General features: G+C 38.9%; 1 protein-coding gene across 2 annotated transcripts; it reads right to left on the bottom strand.

Annotated features, from left to right (window-relative positions):
• Window positions 1–266: 266 nt before the first annotated feature.
• On the bottom strand, window positions 267–22,759 carry MIER3 (MIER family member 3). 2 transcript variants are annotated; one of them, XM_005532643.3, is made up of 13 exons: window positions 22,655–22,759; window positions 21,975–21,999; window positions 19,663–19,808; window positions 17,714–17,848; window positions 16,210–16,330; window positions 13,950–14,035; window positions 13,698–13,770; window positions 11,420–11,571; window positions 10,887–10,968; window positions 6,548–6,642; window positions 4,593–4,720; window positions 4,259–4,404; window positions 267–4,178 (listed from the first exon to the last, which is right to left on the bottom strand). In XM_005532643.3, exons 1-13 carry the CDS (start codon window positions 22,661–22,663, stop codon window positions 3,721–3,723), a joined length of 1,656 nt encoding a protein of 551 aa, XP_005532700.1. In that variant the 5' UTR covers window positions 22,664–22,759; the 3' UTR covers window positions 267–3,720. The 2 variants fall into 2 exon arrangements, with proteins under 2 accessions (XP_005532700.1, XP_005532701.2); XM_005532644.3 differs by having other exon boundaries at window positions 6,548–6,639.
• Window positions 22,760–22,876: the final 117 nt, after the last annotated feature.

Raw genomic sequence — 22,876 nt, 5'->3', positions numbered from 1 at the left:
CTGGGTTAACTTTGAAGCTACATTTAAGTCCGGATATTTGCTATACTTTAGCCATAATGTTTCAAAAGTAATTTCAAGAACCATTACTCATTAGCTACCTGCATCACTGCCTGCTGCATTTTTCACTCCTCTGTGCACCACCATGTAGATGGCAGCATGTGCTTTGGTTGTACCCAGAGTTCTTAAAAGTGCATTCAGAGTTACTGCTAAGTATCTCTCAAAATGAAGTAGCAAACACCGTGCAGATGCATGAAGAGCTCTACAAATAAAGAAAGGTTTCCAGACATTTATTTCTGGAACTGTACACCAGGTATTAAAGTACAACAAATACAAAATAATGCTCAAAAAAATCAGTGTTTATGTACAAATATTAAAACCAATGCAACAACAGCGACTTCCTCTTGAACATCTGATGCTAAAACATGTTCCGATTGTCACTTGATTTGTTGTTATGCACAGGGTAGTTACTTTGAACTGAGAATAACTGGAATCTCTATTTTATTAGGAAGACTATAACCATTCCTACTTTATTGTACAATTGATAGCATCTTCCTCCTTCTTTCAATGAAAAATATGAATAATAAAAATAGTAACCTTGTCATTATCTTACAAATTACTGTATTTTATTTCCCTGTCTGTAGACAATGTGCTTGTAATGCTGGGCAAATAGCGTCCCTGTTGGTCAGTTTATCCATTAGATTACATTCAAAGTTGAAATACTCATTAGAGACTTTGGTTAAATTAAGTAGTATCACTGTGTCCTACCTGAAATTTTCCTATATTTTTGACTCTCAGTTTCAATTGCACAATTCACTGACCTAATTGTACACAATTTCATATTCTTCAAACAGTACTGTACATCCTTCAAGTAAGTTCAGCAGTTTGACCATTACAAGAGGAAGACTAAACACGTAAGAACCTAGCATGGGAAGATAATGTGTGACCAACTGTGGTATTGCTATAATCACAGCACCAGTTACACTTCTACATGAATCTGCTACCCTCTTCAGATTCCCTGTACATAAAAAGGATACATTTACCAACACTGCAATTGCCCATTATGGAATTTTTGGTTTGTTTGTATGAAGAAAACACATGGCAAAGGACAAAGAATTCATCACAGTTTGTTACAAGAATTGTGCTTCACAATTTGTGTCATTTTTACACAATATTTGTGTAATAGCCAAGGCATTGTAATTTCTTCATATGGTTGAAATTCAGTTATCTCCATGCTGACTTTAAAAACACAATTCTTTTAATAAACAGTAACAAGTTCTCCATCTGAATGTTTAAACTGAGAGCAAAAAACTTAAGTCCAGCTTTTAAAAGTAAAGTTCAATAAATAGCTATTTTACATGGATAAAGTCATAGTGGTACAAATTTATGAATGTCACATCAAGCATGCACAAAAATGTTACTATACACAGAAGTAGTCAGAAAATATTGAAAGAGATATCTAAAAAGATATGAAGAATTTACATATTTACGAAATCTTGCAAATTATTGCCTCATTTTAACAAGGAATTAAAAGTAAACGATACCAGCTAGCTAGCCAACAGGCTAAGTAAGATCAGCATTTATATTAGACTACCCGGAAATCATTTTTCTCTCATACCATTTTCTGAATTTTGGTCAAAGTCTTTATTAAATAACTAAAGTGTCCATTCAACTTGCTGACAACCCAAACCTTAGACAAGTCTCTGCCTACATTAAGAGCCCAGCAATGCATAGATAAACTGAGTATATTACTGCATCAACTAATGAAAATGGGCATGTTCATTTAAGTGCAACTGGTATAAGCATTCAGTCATCTTTGTATGATTTTTCTACAGACCAGCCACTCACTGTAAACCCATAAACTTGAATGTATAACAATGGAAGATTATGGCCAGAATTCTACAAAATTCCTTATAATGGGTTGATTCATAAACAAAAGAAACAAGGTACAAAGTTCAGCACAAAACACAGCAGTAAGAAGCTGAGAACTTGGCTAAGAATGTCAAGAGTACAACACAGGGCCAAGGCTACCCGTTATTTACTGTGTACTTACTAAAGTTAAATATTTCAGATGTTTAAGTTAAGAACTGATTACAAAATCATATCTACTTTTGTCCACTGTGCTAAACTAATTTGTTTTTAATATGATAAATGTGCTATTGCATAAACACTTCAAAGCAATCTTCATTACAATGCTGTAAAGAAAACTCCATATGCTGCATCTGAAACTCGGGATGTCAATGCAGTTCACAGTATGCATAATAAATACCCTCTTCCCTTTCAAATATTAAAGTCACTAGTTTCTAATTACTCAGCACAACCTTGAAGCAACTATTAAAAATATCAACAATGCAAACTTAATCGCTTGAATAATGAAAACAAATTAGTGGCAATTAAATTTGTATTACAAACAGTGCAAAGAAAAAGTATGGAGGGACAGGGGTAATCCTACTGAAGTGGGGCTCAAGCTTTCATTAGAACACCCTGCAAGTTGCATGCTATGATGTGTCACAAGCCAATACTATGCTTGGTTCCTGCAGCAATTGAAACAAATGTTTGCAACACAAACATCCTGGATGGCTAAATTGCACTCAAGGTTCAAAATAAAGAAACGTAATGAAGTTAAATACTTGCTTTTATGGGATGCATTTTTACTCATCCCATAAATTTTGACCAAGGAAGTGAAGTGCCATTTTGAAGCCAATGACTTGCCAAAACAAATAAATGCAATCCACGCTAAATAAAACTTTCAAGCATGTACTTCAAGGTTCTACTATTACTACATAAACTAGATAGTCCCTCAAAACTGTAACACTTAGAACTGCAGTGCTCCAAACAACTTAAGATGTCTTCCAAATGTAGACTGTTTAGTGGTAAATCCTAAGCTGTGCAGACTGTAGTATTATACATCAGCTGCCTTAGGAAAGTTAAGGTACACGATTGCATTACTCTTCAAAGTTGTGGACAAATCCTATCCAAACACAATATAGCCTAAAACTCATCTGTTTAAGCTGCTAAGTTTGAAGTACACAGACGTCTATGGCAGCATGATTACTTCTGTGTAAGGTAGCCATGACCTTTAATTTTGCAACAGCATTCAAGTGTAGATCTTCACTTTTCTCATCTTAAGTCCCTTGTGCTAGCTTCCACCAACATGAATTTGCTGTTTTGTAAACTGAAGTGCTCTAGTTTAGTATCACATGAGAGAAGGTTCCATTTAAAAAACATCCTTGTATGTTTGTGCAGTTTAAAATAAAGAAACCCATCCCTGCCTTTATAAGGGGGGGGGGGGGAGGGTGGGAATGCTACATTGAGCAGGGATCAGGATTGGTACCTGTAAACATTGTTATTCCACTGCATCCATTACGGTAAAAGTAACTTAAACTAAAAAAGCCACTCCAATCCGTTCAGAACTTCTGTGCTGGTTTTGAAACGGTGGCCTCTGTCTACAGGCTTTAGGAAAAAAAAATGAAGCAGAGCTTAAAGCTGCACCACAGAGTTCTCTTAGTCCCAAACTCTGCCACACATCCTATGACATTTCCACATTTATGGACTGAAAAAAGAAATTACTCTTGATAAATCAAGATATAGTTCTATACATACAAAGACATCACTGATGTCATAAAGTTCAAACTTCCAGTGAAAGACTAAGCAAACCTGATAGCTCCCATCAAGTTTACTACTACTGCATAAAGTACCCACTGTTTCTTTAGTTTTCCACAGTCATTCTGAATGAAGGGCAGCATGTTGGTGGAGAGTGTGGGTATTGATAAAACCATTTGTCTCATTTGAAGATAGACTGCTGAAGTCAGCCACTGAAACAGCCATTTTGGCACTGGTAATATGGTGTGTGTGGTTCTCAAAGTCCACACCAAGGTTATTTACAGAAACATCATTCATGAAAGATTCTGGGACAGCAATCCCCATTTTCAATCTCTTCGCAGGTCTTTCTGCCTCCTCACTGCACATGTTCATTTGGTTTAGCTCTGAATGATAAAAGCCAGTCTCAAATAAATTAAAACAATCACTTTCACCATTGCTAGGCAAGTTAAGTAATTCTTCTGTTCCAACAGGCACATGATTAACTGGTGCTCGGGGTAAGCTGTCCATAGGAGGAAAAGCGTCATCCAGGCAGTTCACATCTGAATTGTGGCAGACTGTAGCTACACTGTTTGTCAGTGCTGGAAAACAGATGAACACAAATGCAAATGAAATAGTTGTTTGTGTAGTTCCAACCAAGATTTTTTTTTTCTTGATTTACCTGTCAACTCATTGGCAGTGATAGAGTTCAGAATGCTTAGTTGTTGATCAGGAATGGTTTCTGTTCGACTGTTAGATGTTAAGGCTGAAGAATGCACTGCTCCTCCAAGGGATTCTGCTTCATCTACTAAGCGATCCATGTAGTCTCTAAAATAATATTGCATCCACAATGTATTATATAACTGGAAAAAAAGTCCTATAAATGATGATAGATTTAATTTCAGTTGCCATAGCCACTGAAGCTTTACAGTGCAATGTCAGAAGTGAGGTGGGGGGGAAGTCTTCTACATTTACGATTTGCAACAGAAAACACATTCCAAGAACATTTTACTTACGTAACTCCTGGATGATGGTTATATTTCTTCTTTCCAAATCTTGTTTGCTGAGCAAAGTAATCATAACGTTCCGACTTTTTCCACATGTAGTAGAAAGCCACACACTCAGCAACTGTTCTGGTTCTTACCTAAAGGGCAACAAAAAGAATTGACAACATTAATGCAAAGGCTATGGTTTTGTCATCTTCCCAATTCCTACTCCTGCAATATTGTCAGTTTTTATTGTTCTGGAAAATATCTTTGCAGATTTCAAACAGACCTACAGTTTCAAATATTACATCTGTTCTACTCAATGTGTTATTAGACTTCTTTTTAAAACTAGGTTGAAACTCTATCTACCTCTGAAGTACTTATATAAATACATATATAAACATTTTTTAAACAGTAAGAGGTATCCTCTCTTACAATGGAAAAAGCTGAGCAAGTGAATGATCTAAGTGGAGTGAAGCACAAAAGACTCTGGGTATGTATTCCTTTGGGCAAAATCCAGAACTGTGGAGGCTTTGGCAACAGAGTTGTCAAACCACAACAGTAAATGCTTAAACAAAATAATATTGTAGTCTTATTGAGAAGGTATAAAGGACTGCAAAGACTCATTTTGATCTATGTTAACTGTTTGTCTTTCCCCAAAATGGAGGTGCTATGTGAAGTCAGATTCTTGGAGAAAAAGTCATTACTTCCATTTTTATCTACTTATTGATGCAGAAACATTTCACATCATCATAATATCACCCACAGTTCCAGTTTTACAACTCTATCCAATATACAACTATCCAATACAGTCTGGCAGTAAAATATATTTGAGCATTTTCACACATACAGAAACATCAGTGGCAAATCCAAAATGCCTTGGGTGCAGTAGTATACCTTGCTAGTTTAGGCACAGACAGGAAGGGGAGGAAATTAACAGGTGTCCATATGCTAATGCACAAAGGCCCAGTTAACAAAGCTTTGCACTGCAGCAGTAAGGAAACACATCTTGTTAAGCTCCTCCACACATTAAATCTTGTCTAGCTGATACTTGCTGTATGCAAGTCATATCACCTTATGCTGGATCCCAGAACTTTCCCTAAACTTTTCTTCCCTTTTGCCTGGGAAAAAAAACCCAGTAGATTTCTTAAAACTAATTCTGGTCCATAGTGACAGATGCATCAACACACATGTTTTGTTCCATGTTGGAAAACATTTTTAATCTCTGATGCATTAATGTTTATTTGTAAAGGCCATTTGATATCTGAACTATCTAATTATTTAGAATGGGTTAAACCAGGTATTGGGCACGACCAGAAGACTACTGTTGAACAGCAACCACAACCCTATAAAGTTCACCTGAAATACAGTAAAAACACCAGACTCCTAAAGAAAAAAAACCTTTAATGTAGTATCACAGGTATAAAGGAGGTATACAGGAAATTTGGAAACACTGATATTGTCAACTATTGCTTTTTGATAAAAACAGCAAAAAGCCTGATTCTTCAGGCACAGAGGAGTCAATCAGAAGCAATCCAAACCAAGACTCCTTTTTGGAGTCAGAAAAGAGAATATTATGGATGACTATACCTTACGAGAACACAGAATGCAGCCAGATTCTGTAAACTAGCATCTTCCTGGTGACAGAATAAATTAGGCAAAAATGCATTCTCCCCTCCTATAGCCATGGCATAGAAATACTGTTCACTCCTAGGAAAGGCATGAATTTAAACTGAATTGTAATACACATGCATAAAGAGAAGTAATGCCAACTGATTTCAGAGATAATATATTAACACAATGCCTAGTATTTCCAATGATGTTTGGAAATACTACTGCAAAGTACGGAAAAAATAGTTCAAAAATGCCAGATTTATTTTAATATGGTTCTTATTTCTCTCTTCTGTATGGCTTCTGACAAAAGACTGCCTTCATATAGTACCATATAATTTACCAACTCTTCCATTTAACCGTAAAATACTAACCTTGTTTTTCTGTATGAGATGAAAGTCTTTTCCATACATCAGAAGTGCATTTTCAAAGCTTCTGCATTCTTCTTCTGTCCATGCTGTCATCTCTTCTAGACAATTATAAAAGTAGCATGAGAAACTTGATTTTCCTCGCTAACATTTTACAAAGAATAAAATTTTGTTCCTAATGCATGAATATCCAAATGCATTCTAAAAAAACTGAAGTAATTCAGTTATTCAGATCTTTAGATTTTATTTCCCCTACTGAGAAACTATCCTACCTGAAATTTAACATTCTTCTTTATAAAGAACGATCTAGCAGAGTTTGATTTCAGAAATTTTTCATCCTTGAAAGCAAAGGATATTTCAAAAGTTTTTTGGTCTCAGTAAGTTTGTCATCAAAAAATAGTGTTTGATAACATCACTGAGGTGGTTGTGTGGTAATTTTTCCCAATATTTCTTGTTACAAAGGACACAAGGAACAGTGGTTGTTGGAAAAAAAAAGCCAAGGAAAACCCTATTTTGATGGATGGCCCTGTTCTGACTGTGAGCATCACAGACAAGAAGGCCTGACAGAGCTCAGCTCTGCTGTGCAAACCACAGGAACAGTGCTAGACCCATTCTCTCTCAGGCACTCAGCAGTCTAGGCCATGTCTTACCCAAGAGCCAACTACCAGCCTGGATGCTGGCCTCAGTGCATGGCTCTGTAAATCACAGCTGAGAAACAGGGTGGGATGAACTGTCATCAGGAGGGCAATTCCAACCTAACACAGCCAGCCAATGGATCCAGCATGAGGCAGACTGCCCAGAACATACAACACTTTGCCTGATTTCATAAACCCCCTGGTGAGGTAGTGCACTCCTGGAAAAGGCATAATGCACCATGGAGGAGTGCCTCAGCACTAAGCCTAGGTCAGGCGGCCATGCAGGACAAACTGACTGGGACTATACTTAACAGGATCCAGGCTTTTGAAAAATAAGGGCTATCAAGGAATCCAGAAAAAAACAACCACCTGGTCCTAAAGAGCCACAGGCCTCTTCCAACCCCTTCAGATCTCTTAAGGAGAAATGGTACATTTCTTTTCTTTTTTTTTTTTTTTTTTTACTGATTAAACCTGCATTTTCTAAAACTGGATTTTGGTTTGACAAACAGCAACAAAAATTGTTCATGGCTCTTATGAATTTCCAATCTTAATTGTAGCTTTGGGTATACATATGTATGTAAGGAGGGATTTTTCAGATATCTTACATTCATAATGGTGATACAAAAAGTTTCCACTCGAAAGCCAGTGGGGGAAAATGCATTCACACATTTCAAAGTATCTCTGGAAGCACACACTGAAAACAAAACCTTTATGCTCCCAGATGAAAGCGATAATCACTCCACCTCACAGCTGGTTTTTTTTTCTTTCTCAACCCCATTAATTTTGCATTCCTTACTGCAAAGTTCTCAACCTTTGAAGAGGAGAAAATACCCCCATGTAAAGTCTCACTGTAAGAAACTTGCCTGGGAGTGGTGTATTTTTGATTTCCATACTGAGAACAGTAGTGAGCTTCAGTGGGGTAGAGCACATCATAGTATAATGGCTACTCTAAGAGACAGACACTGACAACATTACAAAATCACAGAATCATTAAGATTGGAAAAGACCTTAAAGATCATGAAGCCCAACCTCTGAGCAAACACCACCATGTCAACTAGACACAGCACTAAATGCCTTATATCCAGTTGTTTCTTAAACACCCCCAGGGATGATGATCCTACCACCTTCTTGGAAAATCTATTCCAATGTTTAGCAACGCTTTCCATGAATTTCTTTGCAATATCTAATATAAACTTCCCCTGGTGCAGCTTAAGAGCATCTCCTCTCATCCTGTCATTGGTTATGTGGGAGAAGAGGCCAAACCCCACCTGGCCACAGCCTCCTTTCAGGCAGTTGTGGAGAGTGATAAGGTGACCCCTGAGCCTCCTCCAGACTAAACACCCCCAGCTCCCTCAGCTGCTCCTCACAGCACTTGTGCTCCAGACCCTGCCCCAGCTCCCCTGCCCTTCTCTGGACTCACTCCAGCCCCTCAGTGTCTTTCCTGCAGTCAGGGCCCAGAACTGGACACAGCACTCCAGGTGTGGCCTCACCAGTGCCCAGGACAGGGGGACAATCCCTGCCCTGCTCCTGCTGGCCACACTATTGCTGAGCCAGGCCAGGATGCCATTGGCCTTCTTGGCCACCTGGGCACAGCCTGGCTCATGTTCAGCTGCTGTCACCAGCACTCCCAGGTCCTTTCCAGCCACTCTGCCCCAGCCTGTGGAGCTGCCTGGGGTTGGTGTGACCCAAGGGCAGGACCCAGCACTGGGCCTTGTTGAACCTCACACCATTGGCCTCAGCCTGTTGATCCATCCTGTCCAGATCGCCCTGCAGAGCCTTCCTGCCCTCCAGCAGATCAACACTCCCACCCAAGCTGGTTTTGCCTGCAAATGGACTGAGAGTGCACTTGATCCAGATTATTGATAAAGGTACTAAACAGAACTTCCCCCAATACTGAGCCCTAGGGAACACACCAGGTGGGTCTAATTCCATTTACCACCATTCTCTGGGCTCAGCCATCCAGACGGGTTTACCCCAGTGATGAGCGCACCTTTCCAAGCCATGGGCTGTCACCTTCTGCAGGAGAATGCTGTAGAAAATGCTGTCAACGGCTTTACTGAAGTTTAGGCAGGCAACATCCACAGCCTCTCCCTCACCTGTTAGGCCTTACTCCTCCATCTATCCCTTACCATTTTAATGAAGGTGTAACATTCCATCTGAACCTGGGGAACAGGGTATGGGTAAGGAGTACCAGTCCTTAGGATGGAATTTTGGCCTCTAAGGCACAAATGGACAGAGGTATTCTTCAATCCTGAAACAGGAACCTAAATTCCAGAGAAGTACTGGATGTAGGATACAGCCCTGCAGCTGATACTTTAAGGTCTACACAATCTCTTGAAGTTTTTAAAGCATTCTTCTTATAGTCTTTATTTCCTCCTTCAGCTTGACCTTAGTGTCCTGATTTTGGCTGAGATAATTTTCTTTCTAGCAGCTGGTACAGTGCTGTGTTTTGCATCCCATATGAGAATAATATTGATAACACACTGATGTTTTAGTTGGTGCCAAACTGTGTAAGTAAGGACATTTCAGTGTTCTGTGCTCTGTAGTGATCAGGTGCCCAAGAGCCTGGGGGAGCATGGCCAGGAGAGCTGACCCGACCTGGCCAAAGGGATATTCCACACACAGACCAACATGGCCAGGGTATGAAGTGGGGGAGCTGGCTGGGAGTGGCCAGGTGCTGCTGGGGGACAGGCTGGGCCTCGGTCAGCAGGTGCTGAGCAACCGCGTCACTGTGCATCACTCACGTCTTTGGGGTTTTATCACTCTGTCTTACCCTTTCACTAAAATTATTATTGTAAGCATTATAATTAGTTTTCTTATTATATTCTTTTATTTGTTTCAATTATTAAACTGTTCTTAGTTCAACCCGAAGTTTTACTTTTTTCCTCTAATTTTCATCTCCACCAGGAAAGGAAGTGGTGGGGCAGAAGGAGTTTGTGTGGTACTTAAGCTGCCAGTCAGCATTCAACCTGATATTCACTTAGATACTTGTCTCTCACAGCAGTTAATTGCATACACTCAACTTCCCTTTGGATCCAGTTCTGAGTAGAGGACTATCTGCCAGAATATCAACTTACAGCAGAGCTGATAACCCATTCTGCTTCACACAAAACTTACGCAAAAATAAAGGACAAAAAAACCACCTTTGTTAAATGACAGCCTCTGGTTTTCATTTAAGGGATTAATAAAAAATAAGGACAAACAAGATGGAAGCCCATTTTCCAATGCAGACTCAAGCAGAGCTCTCCATGCCCTAAGGAACTATACAATAGAGCCCGTTTAGGGCTGGCATAACACAAAAGTTAGCACAGAATGGGGACTTATTTACGTACCTACATATATTCTCCTGATTTTGGTACAAACGTTATCAGACTGTAATCAATCATGATCTCCAAGAGACACTACATATAGTGGGTGAGAACTACTTTATAGCAGCAGAATCACGTCTCTCACCACCCCTCTCCTCAGTCTGTTTCACCATTACAACAGCTGTGGAGGAAAGAAGGGAAGGTCGAAAACAAATTGTCAGCCTTTCTACAAACTGCAAACTTCTGTAGCAGAACTTCCAACTGGACAACATCAGATTATACCTAATTTGTGCTAAAGTCATCATGACAGGGATGTGCTTGATAATCTGATTCTACTCAAGAACTTTCCACAGAACTTTTTTTTTTAACCACACTTTACTGAAAAAACATGTATTCTCTTACCCTGAGATGCCTTTCCATTTGAGCAGTATCTCTCAATTGCTTCTTTAACATTATGGCTACTTTTAAGAAGTTCATACAGCGCCTATAAAATAAAAAAAGTCTTTAGAAAGGTCAAAGTTTCATAATATCTAATCTAGACCTCCAAAACTAGTATTCCAGTGAACATATCTAGTGAGGATTTATCTTTACATATGATGAAAATTTAAAAACAAGAGTCAAAACCAAAACCACCTAAAAGCTGAGGCTGTTTAACTAAAAAAAAATGTAAAACACTATATGCAATTATTAAAAAGGCTGAACTTGTCAACGGTATGACAACCAGAAACATCACAGATCACAAGGCTGCCAACATTCAAATACTCAAGATTTTTAAGAATGTGCTTAAAAATTTTAAGTAAGATCTTGACCCCATAATATTCAACTAAGGAATGAAGACATTGAGTAGTGGTGCCTTAATAATACAAAGCAGAGAAGGAGACCACATGTTAATTACAAAGTGCTGTGTCACAAATGGAACAGGATATAAAACTTACTTGCTCATTGTCCCGTGTATGTAGTCCTTCAGGAATTCTGCCAATCATTTTTTCATTTCCTGTTCTTAAGGAGGTTTCAAAAAGGTATTCTTTAACTTTACTTTCTGAGATCACATCAGGTTTCCAAAGTAAATGGTCTTCATTTTCATAAGCTGATAAAACAGAAATCCATTCATGCCAGGTGTAACATTTTTAAGGCTGTAACATTGAAAGCTATTTCACAAATACAAAGAACAGGAACACAGAAGTAATAAAATCGAGCATGATCACTTTGGCTATTTACTAATTTTCAACTAAACTTTGCCAAAAATTACTTAACAGAGTGGCAATCTGTATGGCAATGTGGTGATTAGATTTTCCATTCAGTAGAAACTGAATGCTGTTAAGAATTTGGTATGCTGAATGCTTTAAGTGATTACGATGTAAAGTCTTTCACAGTACATTGAAATGACATCTGCAACTCCCAGACAGCTTATCTCAAAGACAATATATTGGAAATGCACAGGAGCTGACAGGAGCTTTGCCAGTCTTTGCATCTTTCAATACTAGATTAAACGATAAATCCTTTATTTTGATCAATAGATGTGATTACCATTGCACATCATGTTTCAGGTACTCTCTTGACAATACAGAACTTGAGTTATTTAATTCAAACACAGAACCATAATGGCTGCTACAGCAGAAAAGATGGATGTGCTTAAAGCTTTCCTAAAACTGCAGGAAACAACATTAGGCTAAGGTGAGGAATAAAATAATACCTCTGAAAGTTCTTTTATAGGTTAACAACATAGAAAGCTTTCAGACAGGTAAGATACAAGTGCAAAGTTTATAGGAGTGCCGAACTGCTTTCTAGCTCACATCTGGTAGCTGGACTACGTAGTACAAATGTAAGGTCCTATTTGCCATCACTAGCTCTTCAGGGCATACAGGAAAGGCTTTCATAGAATTCTCCACCCCTACAACTAAGCCCAGCCTTCCAGAGTGCTGGTGACACTCCTCTTCAGCTTTCTTTATTAACCAAGAATAACCTCAAAAGATGCTCCTTGAGCTCTCTGATCTGGGAGCTACTTTGCTCTTGGCCATGCTCTCAGACAAGACTTTCACTATTTTTCGCTACTACCACCTCATTACAGAGAAAATTGTTAGATTAACCCCTCCTTGGTCATCTTCTGGTTATAAGGACTTCCTTAGTTCTTGGCTGAGGAGAAGTCAAGATGTGGAAATTGTAAAAGAGTTACCCATGTAAATCCAGTCCTTACTCCTCCATTTCTTGCAACCCATTAGCATCATGCTTGAATCTTAAGAAATTGGAGGCTTTCCTAGATCTTAAGCAACAGAAGAGATATTCACTTCCTGACACTTCCAGCTCCATTCCTACCAAATGGTATGTCATTTCCTTCTTCTCTATTGCAAAGGATTACTCCTCAAAAGAGCAGGTGGCACAGTTGAAAAGACTCAATACAATTCACTCATATAATATCCCCATTAAATGCTAAAGAACACAGGCACCTTACAGAATATCAAAAATTTGCAGAAAAAAACCCACAGAATGCCCTTCATTTACTATATCACCCAACCCATTTCTTAATTTCCTAGCTGTTCCACCCATGAGCAAATCTTTTTGCATTATTTGCCTTTTCAATTCCATACCTATATGTATTAGGTTTCTAAAGAAACAAAATAAAACTCTATTACATAAGGCTCTTTTTTCCACTCTAGCACAACAGCAATTTTTAACATAAATTTGTACTGGAGTAACATCATATTTAATACATTACATTTTTAAGAGACAATATAACAGGACCTATTATATAGAATAATAGGATAAATACCAAGGAAATTTAAAATAGTTTATTGCTTTGTTTTCCATAGCAATTTTATATCTCACATGGTTTTACCAGCCAAAAAAAATGAGCACGGAAAAAGACTGTTCTGAACATCTTCAATGTAAACTAAGTTCCATGCTCACAGACCAGCTATGATTCTCCAAAAAAAGTACTCATTCTTGACCTACAGTTACTTGACACCTACTATTAGCAGACACATCAGAATTAACCCTCAAATTTTGTCTTAAGAATGTCCTCTCCAAGTTGGAGAGTCACACTTCTGAGATCTAAGTATACAGTTGTGCTGCTTCAATTTTCTAGAACCCTTTTTTAAATGGTCTCTGAGACTTTTGCTAGGTAATTGAATTGACCTTACAAATTTAAATAACATTTTTCCACTAAGTGCTATGTATAAACATAAAATAGGAAGTAAAACAATTAGAAAAACATACGCTTTTCATCATCACTGCATCTGCCAAGGCAAGCTGGAATTTCAGCCTGGTATTGTGAACCAACCATTATTTCCTGAAAATATAATAAAAATAAAAAGTTACTGACGATATTTTGTGTATGGAAGTATTAAAAAGCATCATTAACCTGGCATGTGACATAGAATTTCTGAATGAAGGTACAACCTTAGATACATACTAAAACTCTTACGGGATTTTTCTTAAGTTCTAACTTTTAAAAAATATAATTATTACCTTTCTCAAATCTTCAGATGAATTACCATTGTCTGTCTCTACATCTTCACCATCAGATTCCTTATCTCCGTCACATGTGGTATTTGCTTCAGAAACAAAGAAGTTTCCTTTTAGCTATGGAGAATTTTCTATTCAAGCACAGAACTACAAGATAATATTTACTTTTGAAAGGAGCACCTGCTTTTATTCAGGGAGACACTTATTGTGTGTCTATTGATCCAGATTTCTATCAAAACCGAACTAGAATTAAGTCAGAACACACTGGTATTTGTATACTGCAGAACCGAAACATTTATCATCATTGCAAATGACACAATCTACTGTATTTCCAACAGTCAAAAGGAAATTAGATAATTTTTTTGTTGATTCTCAATAAAAGCTTATGCCTAGAGAAAAAACAGGAAGCTTCCAGGGCTATGACACAGCCTGAGGTCAATCACAGAGACTAAAGCTAAAGGCATGCCTTTATTACCTACTAAAACCTTTCATCAGAAGTTTTAATGGGCATTCAAAACATTCATTTAAACCAGACTGCCTTAGCACAGAATGAAGATAAAGGAGAGACACAAAATGGAATAAGTAAGACAAAAAAGGACTGCTTATTCCTCTTAAATAATTTTTTTCCTTCCCTTAGGAAGAAATACAGCAGAGCCCTCCAAACAATTCAAATACATTACTTCATAGAATAACTCACATTTGATAATCTGGGACGCTGTGGTACTGGGTTCTGAAGCAGTCCTATTTTTATTGTTGTATAATCCCCATCAGAAGGGAATCTACAGCTGTGACATGATTACAGCTATTTTGTATTCTCCAGCTTCAGAGACAACATAAACTGGGCTGAAATTTTAGCTTCATCACAACTAAAACATCAAGAACATCAGAGACAATATCTAAGACTGCATGGACTGAGGGTCTTCTTCCGTAGGCATTACTGAAATCACCAGCCTCTCTCTCTTTGGTTTTACAAGTAGCAAGCAAGGGGCTAACCTGAACGAACAGAACAATACACTTGGACAATCACAGGCAATTATTCTGCCCAATTAATGTGAACTTAGTGAAACAATCTGTATTACGTATTAGATAATGCATATCTTAAAACTTAATGTTATCTTAGAATCTGGGAAATGGACAGAGAGAGACCAGAAAAAAATGGAACTGCCAACAGCACAGAGAATTGGTATCTCCTTCCCTGAAATGGTGGATACTTGATTTTAAAATGTCCAGCTGAATGTTCTAACAAAGAAACATTTTGAAAGAAAACCATGACAGCTGAGAACAAAGATGACTGTTTCTTAATCCTCAGATGAGGGGCTAAAGACATTTTTCTATGAAACTTCCACACTTAAAATGTCATATTCATTAACAGTTCACAAGTGCCAGCATGTTTTGGCATTTGTTTAACTGAGAAAGGGGCATTACAATTTTTTTATCTCTCTTTCAATACAAATGTCCTGCATTTATCAGATAGCAGTATGCAAAGGGCTATGAGTGCTGGTGACTGAGGCAGCACAACCCTTTTATCCTTCCCTCCTCTAAAAAAATGAAATCCTCCATGGAATATGTTAATATATTTGCCAAATTAAAACTGTAATAGAAGTCCTCCCCACTGCTCTAACTTTAGGACACCAGTGAACAAATGAGATGCAACAGGCAACGAGGAATATCTCATCCAGGCTGGATAACTGAACCACTGGTTCTTTCCCATCACAGCTCAATGGACAGTGAAATTTTGGTGGTCATGGGTTTACAGGCCCCATCCCATATAAAACTACTTTGGCTCACCCCTTAAAGCCATATGGAAAAGTGTTGAATGTGTGAAGGGAAATAATCACAAAGACACTGCATCCCAGTTCACATCCACAGGCTGTACGGAGGAGTCACTGGCTTAAAAGCAGCAGCAAAAATTTTAGTACAAAGACACTAATTTAAAAGAATGGGTTACATGTCCATATAATTCACTAACACTGAAAGTCATGAAGGGTGTTCCTCAACACTATATAACTATTGATTATGAAGTTACTGCATTCATAGAGAAATTAATTTTAATTGTGCTTTGAGCAGAAAACCAAATGTAAGTCTTTTAGGTACTCAGTAATGCCAGCCAAAGTCAATGTTCATGTACAACATTTTACAAAGCACTGTTTCTCAACTCCTGGTACAGTGAATAGTACTCCTCAATTTTGGTATTTTAAGGTATGAAGCTATATACAATGCTATGACTTTTTATAAAGCACTATTACAAAATTAGGTTTCCTACATCTTAGTGGCCGAGGAAAGAAGTCAGTAGCTTCATGAGAAGTAACTGATGGTGTCAAGTCATCAGCAGAAGACTGTGTTTCTTCATCATCACCTGACAACAGGTCTTTAGCGATTTCCTCCTGTATCATTAAAATAAAAAAATAAAACCCCAGAGTGACTATAAAATATAGACTGGTAAGCATTTAGATTCAGCTAACTGTAAGCCTCATTAATTAAAATGAGTTACCTTACCAGAAGAAAATTTTGCAGATCATATTCCCTTAAATAAAAAGCTAGTTTGCTCCTACTAACTCTAAGAATAAAGCCATTCATTTCAGAGTCAAACATAGCAGTTCCCCTCTGTCTTCTATTAAAACAAATGCAAAAGAATTAACTTTTGCAAGCATCAATCTCAGATGTTCCTCCAGCTGCTTCCAGTAAGAAACACCAATGGAAACTACCTCACATACTTCTCATTCTGTCATTCTTTGCATCACAGATATACTGAAGCTTTAAAAGCTACTGTGTCCTAAACTCTGTGGAAAAGGCCAACCAACCAAAAAAAACCCAGCCAGGTTTTTTGTAGACTTTTGCTGAGAGAATAGTTCTAGATAACAAAACACCCAAAAAATCACACATTTTTGTAGGTTAAAGAAACAATATTAAGAAAGAAAAGGCATACTTCCTCCACTAGCAGATATGTTTGAACCCCTCTGACAGATACTTGGAAGGGGAAGAACTGTATTAGACAACAAGCTGACTACATTTTTGTAGCCTCAACACAATTGTGAATCCTAATGAGAATCAGATGTGCAGAGCCATCATTATATCCTTCTTTCTGTGGAGTTTACCATTACATCATACCCATAGGAAAAAAAAAGACATATACTTACTACTTGCATACTTTCTAAGCTCAACTACAAGCTGCACACGCTTTGTGGCCAAAAATCAGAATAAAATCTCAGAATTTAAACTTAACTTGCACACCACAAAAGCAGAAATTTCAGGGTTTTGTATCAGCAATTCAACATATATAGTCACTACACATAAAACAATCTCTCTCTCCCTAAAGCTGAGACCTTTCTAAAAGATAAACATTTGAAAAAACATTCAGAAGTGCATTTTCATGTTATTTTCTTTTTTTTTGCACTTGATGTGTGGTGGAGGTCAGAGTCATTTCTGGACACTGCACTTAATATCGAAAAATCCCACTTCCTAACTAAAAAAAACCCAAAACAACTAACAAACCCCCTACTTAAAAGTCCTCCGCATGTGTTTCAGAAGAACTATTGACATACTTAGTTTTCCTTCGTACTAATATAGTGACACACTAAAGCTGCTATGCATCATCATTAGAACTAAATGCCCAACATCCTTGAAAAGGTAGGATCCCAGAGTGACAATGTATATTGAAATTAACAAAGATATATATTTTGTAGCATCAAGAGATTATGACACGTAATTTAAAGCCACCTGTATTTCTGCTTTTAAACAACAATGCAGGTGAAAATGTTCTGACTTACTTTATCTAGAGTCATATCTGGAAGTTCATCTGCAAGTTCACTCGGTGAGCTATTCGCACTGGAACCTGGCATAACTGGAATTGTGGGTTCATAGCCATAGAATGCTAGTAAATCTTCCAACGGCATGTTTCCTTCCTAATACAAGAAGATTTACAACACTTCAACATATTGCCAATTACTTGTAAACAGTTCAGGCCTAAGAGAGTAAGACATATTTTGAAGAACAGAAATAAAAAACAAACATTCAGCTGAAAGCAAGAATAATTAAAGGTTTAAAATATTAATTTAAAATTATTTTATGGTAGCAATTCGTAAATATGTCTCTTGGCATGCAGTGAGTTCTGTCAAGCTGAAGGGGAAAATATTTTACTGAATGAAAATGAAAAGTATTAAAAATCTGCTCCATTATCTGATTGATACTGTAGAACAGGATTTGTCAATAATTCTTCAAGAGAAATACAGAAAACTTTGAAGACTTTGTTCCTACATAGTTACAGCTGCACATGTGAAAACTCCCACAAAAGTAAACCAATACACAACTTCTAAGCCCTTCTTTTCATCTCCTGCAGAACGTGTATTAACCACTGAGAATGTAATAAGAGAAAGACAGCCATGAAAAGGCAAAAATCAAGAGAAAGGCTTGATTTTTAGCTTGGCTTTTCTGATAATTTTTGATCAAACTTCTAATAACTATCATCATATTTGCATCCTAATACAATTAATAGAACAGTGCAGATTCTTTTTCATTACCTGAATCAAGACATCAGGGAATGAAAAATATCTTCAAATATTTACACCTTTAAAAGTTATACCACTAAAAATTTATTGCTGAACTCATACACTGATTAAATTCCATTTTTTTTTCTTTTGCCAGGCAAGGTCTTAGTCAGGCAAAGACTTTTCACAATGGGTAAATGGAAACTCATATCCAAGTCTTTCCAGGATAAGGACCTAGAGTAATAAAGTGTTTAGGATGAGTGTTTCTTGGTTCTTCTTTCTTCTATTATAGAAGCAGTAAGAGAACTTTGTGGAGTAAAAACTCCATTTTGACCATCAGACCTGGCAAATTGCTTCACTACTATAACAGCAAGCTCATCATCAGCAAAAAAGTAAAGGCAGTAAGGCCAAAAAAAAAAAAATAAAATCAGGAGTATAAACACTGTCAACTCTGTATATAGAAAATTTGTTTTCACATGGACTACTGAAACACAGCCTTGTATTTGATGCTAAAAAATACATTTTTTTGGAAGTCTGTTGACCAAAACCTGCAGTCGTGCTGAGTAGTGTAAGTGGGTCATGAAGAGAGTAATGCAAATAGTATCAATTTCTGGGTGTTCAGCATTCAGCAGGCATTTAGAATGCATGCTATACTGCCATGGATGAACAAAAGGTGTAAATAAGAAAAACTTCTTACTAAGACGTGTAAAATGGAATAGAAAAAGCCAAAGAGCACACTGATAATTTTGTATATCCACTGAATACTAAACTGATAAAACTAAGCCATAGAAGTATCATTTATAAAGCAAATTAATGTGACCCATCATGGCTAAACCAGTATTGTTTGTCTGCATATTGGAAAAGTAAAACCTGACCAAGATAATGAAACACCGCTAGATGTCATTTTAATAGTATGCAAAATGTAGTTTCAACATACAAGTGATGTTAGATGACAGGCCTCTAAAACCTATGTCCTATGTGATTTCTCTACCAAAGCAAATGTGCTACTAAATAAAAAAAAAAAAAAGAGCACCAACACTTAGCTTTGAGAAGCTAAGTTCAGCCTTTTCTGTGATGATGGACTGCTGCATCCTAACCTTTCTTTCCAACAAGCTGCAAATGCATTTTTGCAGAAAATTGCACTATACAAATTGAAGGACAGGTTGAATGTTTTTCTCACTAGAAAAGTTACAATATGTATGGACGTTCACAAGGGAAAGAGTTGCTCTTACCTTTTCTAAATCCTCAATTTCAGAGCTGAAATTTTTGCTTTCTTCCATCATTTCCTCTTCTTCAAGAGTTCGTTCATCATCATAATCGTGTACCAGCATTTCAGCAGATGGGTCAAAGTCATGATCCTCAGATGACAAAGAGCCAACTATCAAAAAAAAACTTAATTTAAGAAATTTTTTCCCCTATACCAACATACAAAATTAAATCCCAGCAAAAACAAATTGCATGAACTCTCTTACAAAGAGGGTCAGAATTCTCAACAGGGTAACAAATTCGTAACTACTTGACAAATTCAGCTGCTTTAGATGACCTTTCCTTTTCATATTTTTAAGTAACAAGGACATCTTTCTCTTTTGCTACAAACAGAATAGCAGGGAGAAGTACCTAAACAAGCAAAACTAAATTTCAGGAAGTACTATCCCAAATTAATATTATACTGAATAAAAGTTTGTTCAAAACACCCTTGAAATCATCATTAAGATACAAAGCACATACATCAAAAGATATTAGAATCTGCAAGACTGTGATCTATAGACTGATTTTATTGATGTGATTTTTATGTTAACAAGCATAGTTTTCCAGTGGCAAACAGGTAACTTAGGTTATGAGGTCACATCCTACTAGTAGCAAAATAAAGTGAGACTCGCTTCCAATTGCTTTAGCCTCACAAATGGATCTTCTAATAAAATTAATTGGTAGCACTTCATCTAGAAGAATAAACACAGCAGAATTTTCAAGCAATACTATGGAAAATAAAAATAACAAAATGCATCTAATGGATCACATTAATTAACAACCCAGTGTGATAGCTCTGTGGTCCACTTTAAAATGTGTGGACACTTTTTAATTACTGAAGATGATACTCAGAAGTCATCAAAAAAGTACTGTTATTTTAAACACACTTTGTCATTTGAAACATTAAGAGTCAATCAATTTTCAAGATGAAAATATTCTGCATCAATAGTCAGCGTTCTACAATGAAGAATCACCAATCATAGGGTTGCTTTGCTCTTTAATGTTCACTTCTTTATGATTTTCAGGTTGGAGAAGAAAGATTAGTATATTCCTCTTTCACTTCTGGTTTCTCTTTCACTACTAGTGCTCTGTTGCAATCCTTAGTTTTCAGACAAGGTTTATCAAAGAATTAAGTTCTATCAAGGAACTTCTTCAAAAGTTTTTGAAGAAATAACTACAAATCTTCAACCCTCTTCAAAAAATAATACAGTATTCCTCTATGCACTGCTTTCAGCCTTGAGACAGCTGTTAATAACAACGCTTCTGACTCTTAAAGAATGCAATTTTTTATCATTGATGCTAAGCATTCATTCTGTACATGAAAGTAATTGAACTTTGTTCAGCTTGCTTAAGACAAAGCTGTCAAAGTTTGTTACTGTAGAGAAACATACAGCCCAAAAATGCTTTTTATTCACATGCTATTCATATTATGGTCTCACAGAACTTTCAGCAGAGCTGACAATGCTACTACAGGTCCAATAATGACATTATGTGTTTAATCCTCCTGCTGTTGGCCATTACATCCTGCTCAAGTTTTAAGAAACTATCAATTGCCTTAATCTAACAGGTACTCATAAGGGTATGATCAAGATCATTGCTTCTCATTGCTTTTCTAACTCATTTTCCATTTAACTCAATGGGAAGTTCTGTTCCACAGACTTTACATTAAAAAGCCCCACTTCTCCTGCAGTTCTGAATGATCAATACCCCATTGAAAATATTCAAAACTATACTGAAAAATACAAGCTCAACAAATTTCCTAAGAGTTAAAGATGATGATGAACACTGCAGAATGCATCTGCATAGAAGCAAATTTGTTCCCCAAATATTTGAGAATAGCCCTGCTGGTGTTAATAATGCTTGGTTGTATATTGTATTCCAAAGAACCTTAACAGCATTTAGTTACAGCCTTAAAAATCACTTGTTGCTATGATTTTAAACATTTTCTGCTATTACCAAGAAGTCAAAAATTTAAGCAAGACTGCAGTTAACAGCAATAAGAGAAGCTGCCTTTTTCCAGCCTATCTGGCTTTACTGAGATGCTGACTTAAAAGTGCTACACAACTTTGATTTCATTTTTGGTTCCAAGCAGTCAATTTCTAACTGCAAATGGACTTAAGTGAAGGAATCCGTAGCGCACATCTCCTCTTAAAAACCTGGCAGGCAGTTAACAGCGTGCACACGAAGCCTTAGGAAAACTACGAGGGGATGGATATATTTGGGAAGGAGCGGCAAGGAGAGAACGGCGTGCGGGCGACAGGCTGGGTGCCGATGCAGGAGGTGGGCGAGGACGAACCTGGGCTCGAACTCCCAAAGGAAGCCTGCAGGGGAAAAAAGAGAGCGAGATGAGAGCGGAGTCTCTGCGGCCCGGCAGCAGGCAGGGCCCTTCATTTCACGCAGCCCTCGGAGCTGCCCCGTTTCCCCGCCACCCCGTTTTTCCCCGCTCCGCTCCAGCCTCAGCGTCCCGCCCTGTTGGCCGCTCCATCCCGCTCACCCTCGCCCATCCCTCCTTCCCTCGCTCCCGCCTGCCGCTCTCCGTCCCTCCTCCTCCCCTGGCACAAGGCCCCCACCCGGGGCCGCGCCAGGCCCGGCCGGCGCTCCCGCTCCCTCCGGCCCGTACGAGCGGGAGGGTCGTATCACGAACCGGACCGGCCGCCGCCTCGGCCCCGCACCTAACCCGAGGCTCGCTCCTCCTCCCTCCCTCCGGGCGGTTCTCCGTGGCCCGCGCCGCAGCGGCGACACCGCCGGCCCGTCCCGCTGCCCCTCCGCCGCCCGCGGGCCGCGCACCGGCACCGCGCCCCGCCCCCGGCCCGGTCGCGCCGGGTCCGGCGCCCCGGCCCCGCCGCCCCCGTCGGTCCCGCCGAGCCGCCGCGGGGGCCCCGGCTGGGGGGGCGGGGCGGCCGGGGGGGCGCGGCGGGCGCGGGGCCCCGCGGGGCGCCGAGCGTGCCCCGCGCCCGGCCCGCTCTGCCCGCTCACCTCCGCCATATTGGGACGAGGGGGCCGGGCGGCGGCGCCGCGCCGAGTGCCCGGATGGCGCCGTGAGCCAATGGCGGCCGCGGGCCCGCCGGACCGTCCGTGCGGGCGCAGGAGGACCGGGACGGGCCGGGCCGGGCCGGGCCGGGCGGGGCGGCGGAGGCGGGGCAGCGAGCGCCGGGACCCGCCGGGACCCTCCTCTGGCGGCGCCGCCCCGGCCGGCGA

The sequence above is a fragment of the Pseudopodoces humilis genome, chromosome 4 (genome assembly GCF_049639895.1).
Source record: "Pseudopodoces humilis isolate 2021_Gansu_Grassland_sample_001 chromosome 4, ASM4963989v1, whole genome shotgun sequence".
NCBI classification, from domain to species: domain Eukaryota; kingdom Metazoa; phylum Chordata; class Aves; order Passeriformes; family Paridae; genus Pseudopodoces; species Pseudopodoces humilis.
Note: the sequence above shows the minus strand (reverse complement) of the source record. Positions and strands in the feature narration are given on the sequence as shown.

Bases quoted from the DNA above. Each gene is read 5' to 3' on its own strand.
- MIER3 (XM_005532643.3), bottom strand. The intron at 16,331-17,713 runs GTAAGTCAGAAC...TTAATGATACAG, and splicing joins CAGATATGACTCTAGATAAA to GAGGAAATCGCTAAAGACCT. The intron at 4,179-4,258 runs GTAAATCAAGAA...TCTGTTTTCCAG, and splicing joins CACTGCCAATGAGTTGACAG to CACTGACAAACAGTGTAGCT.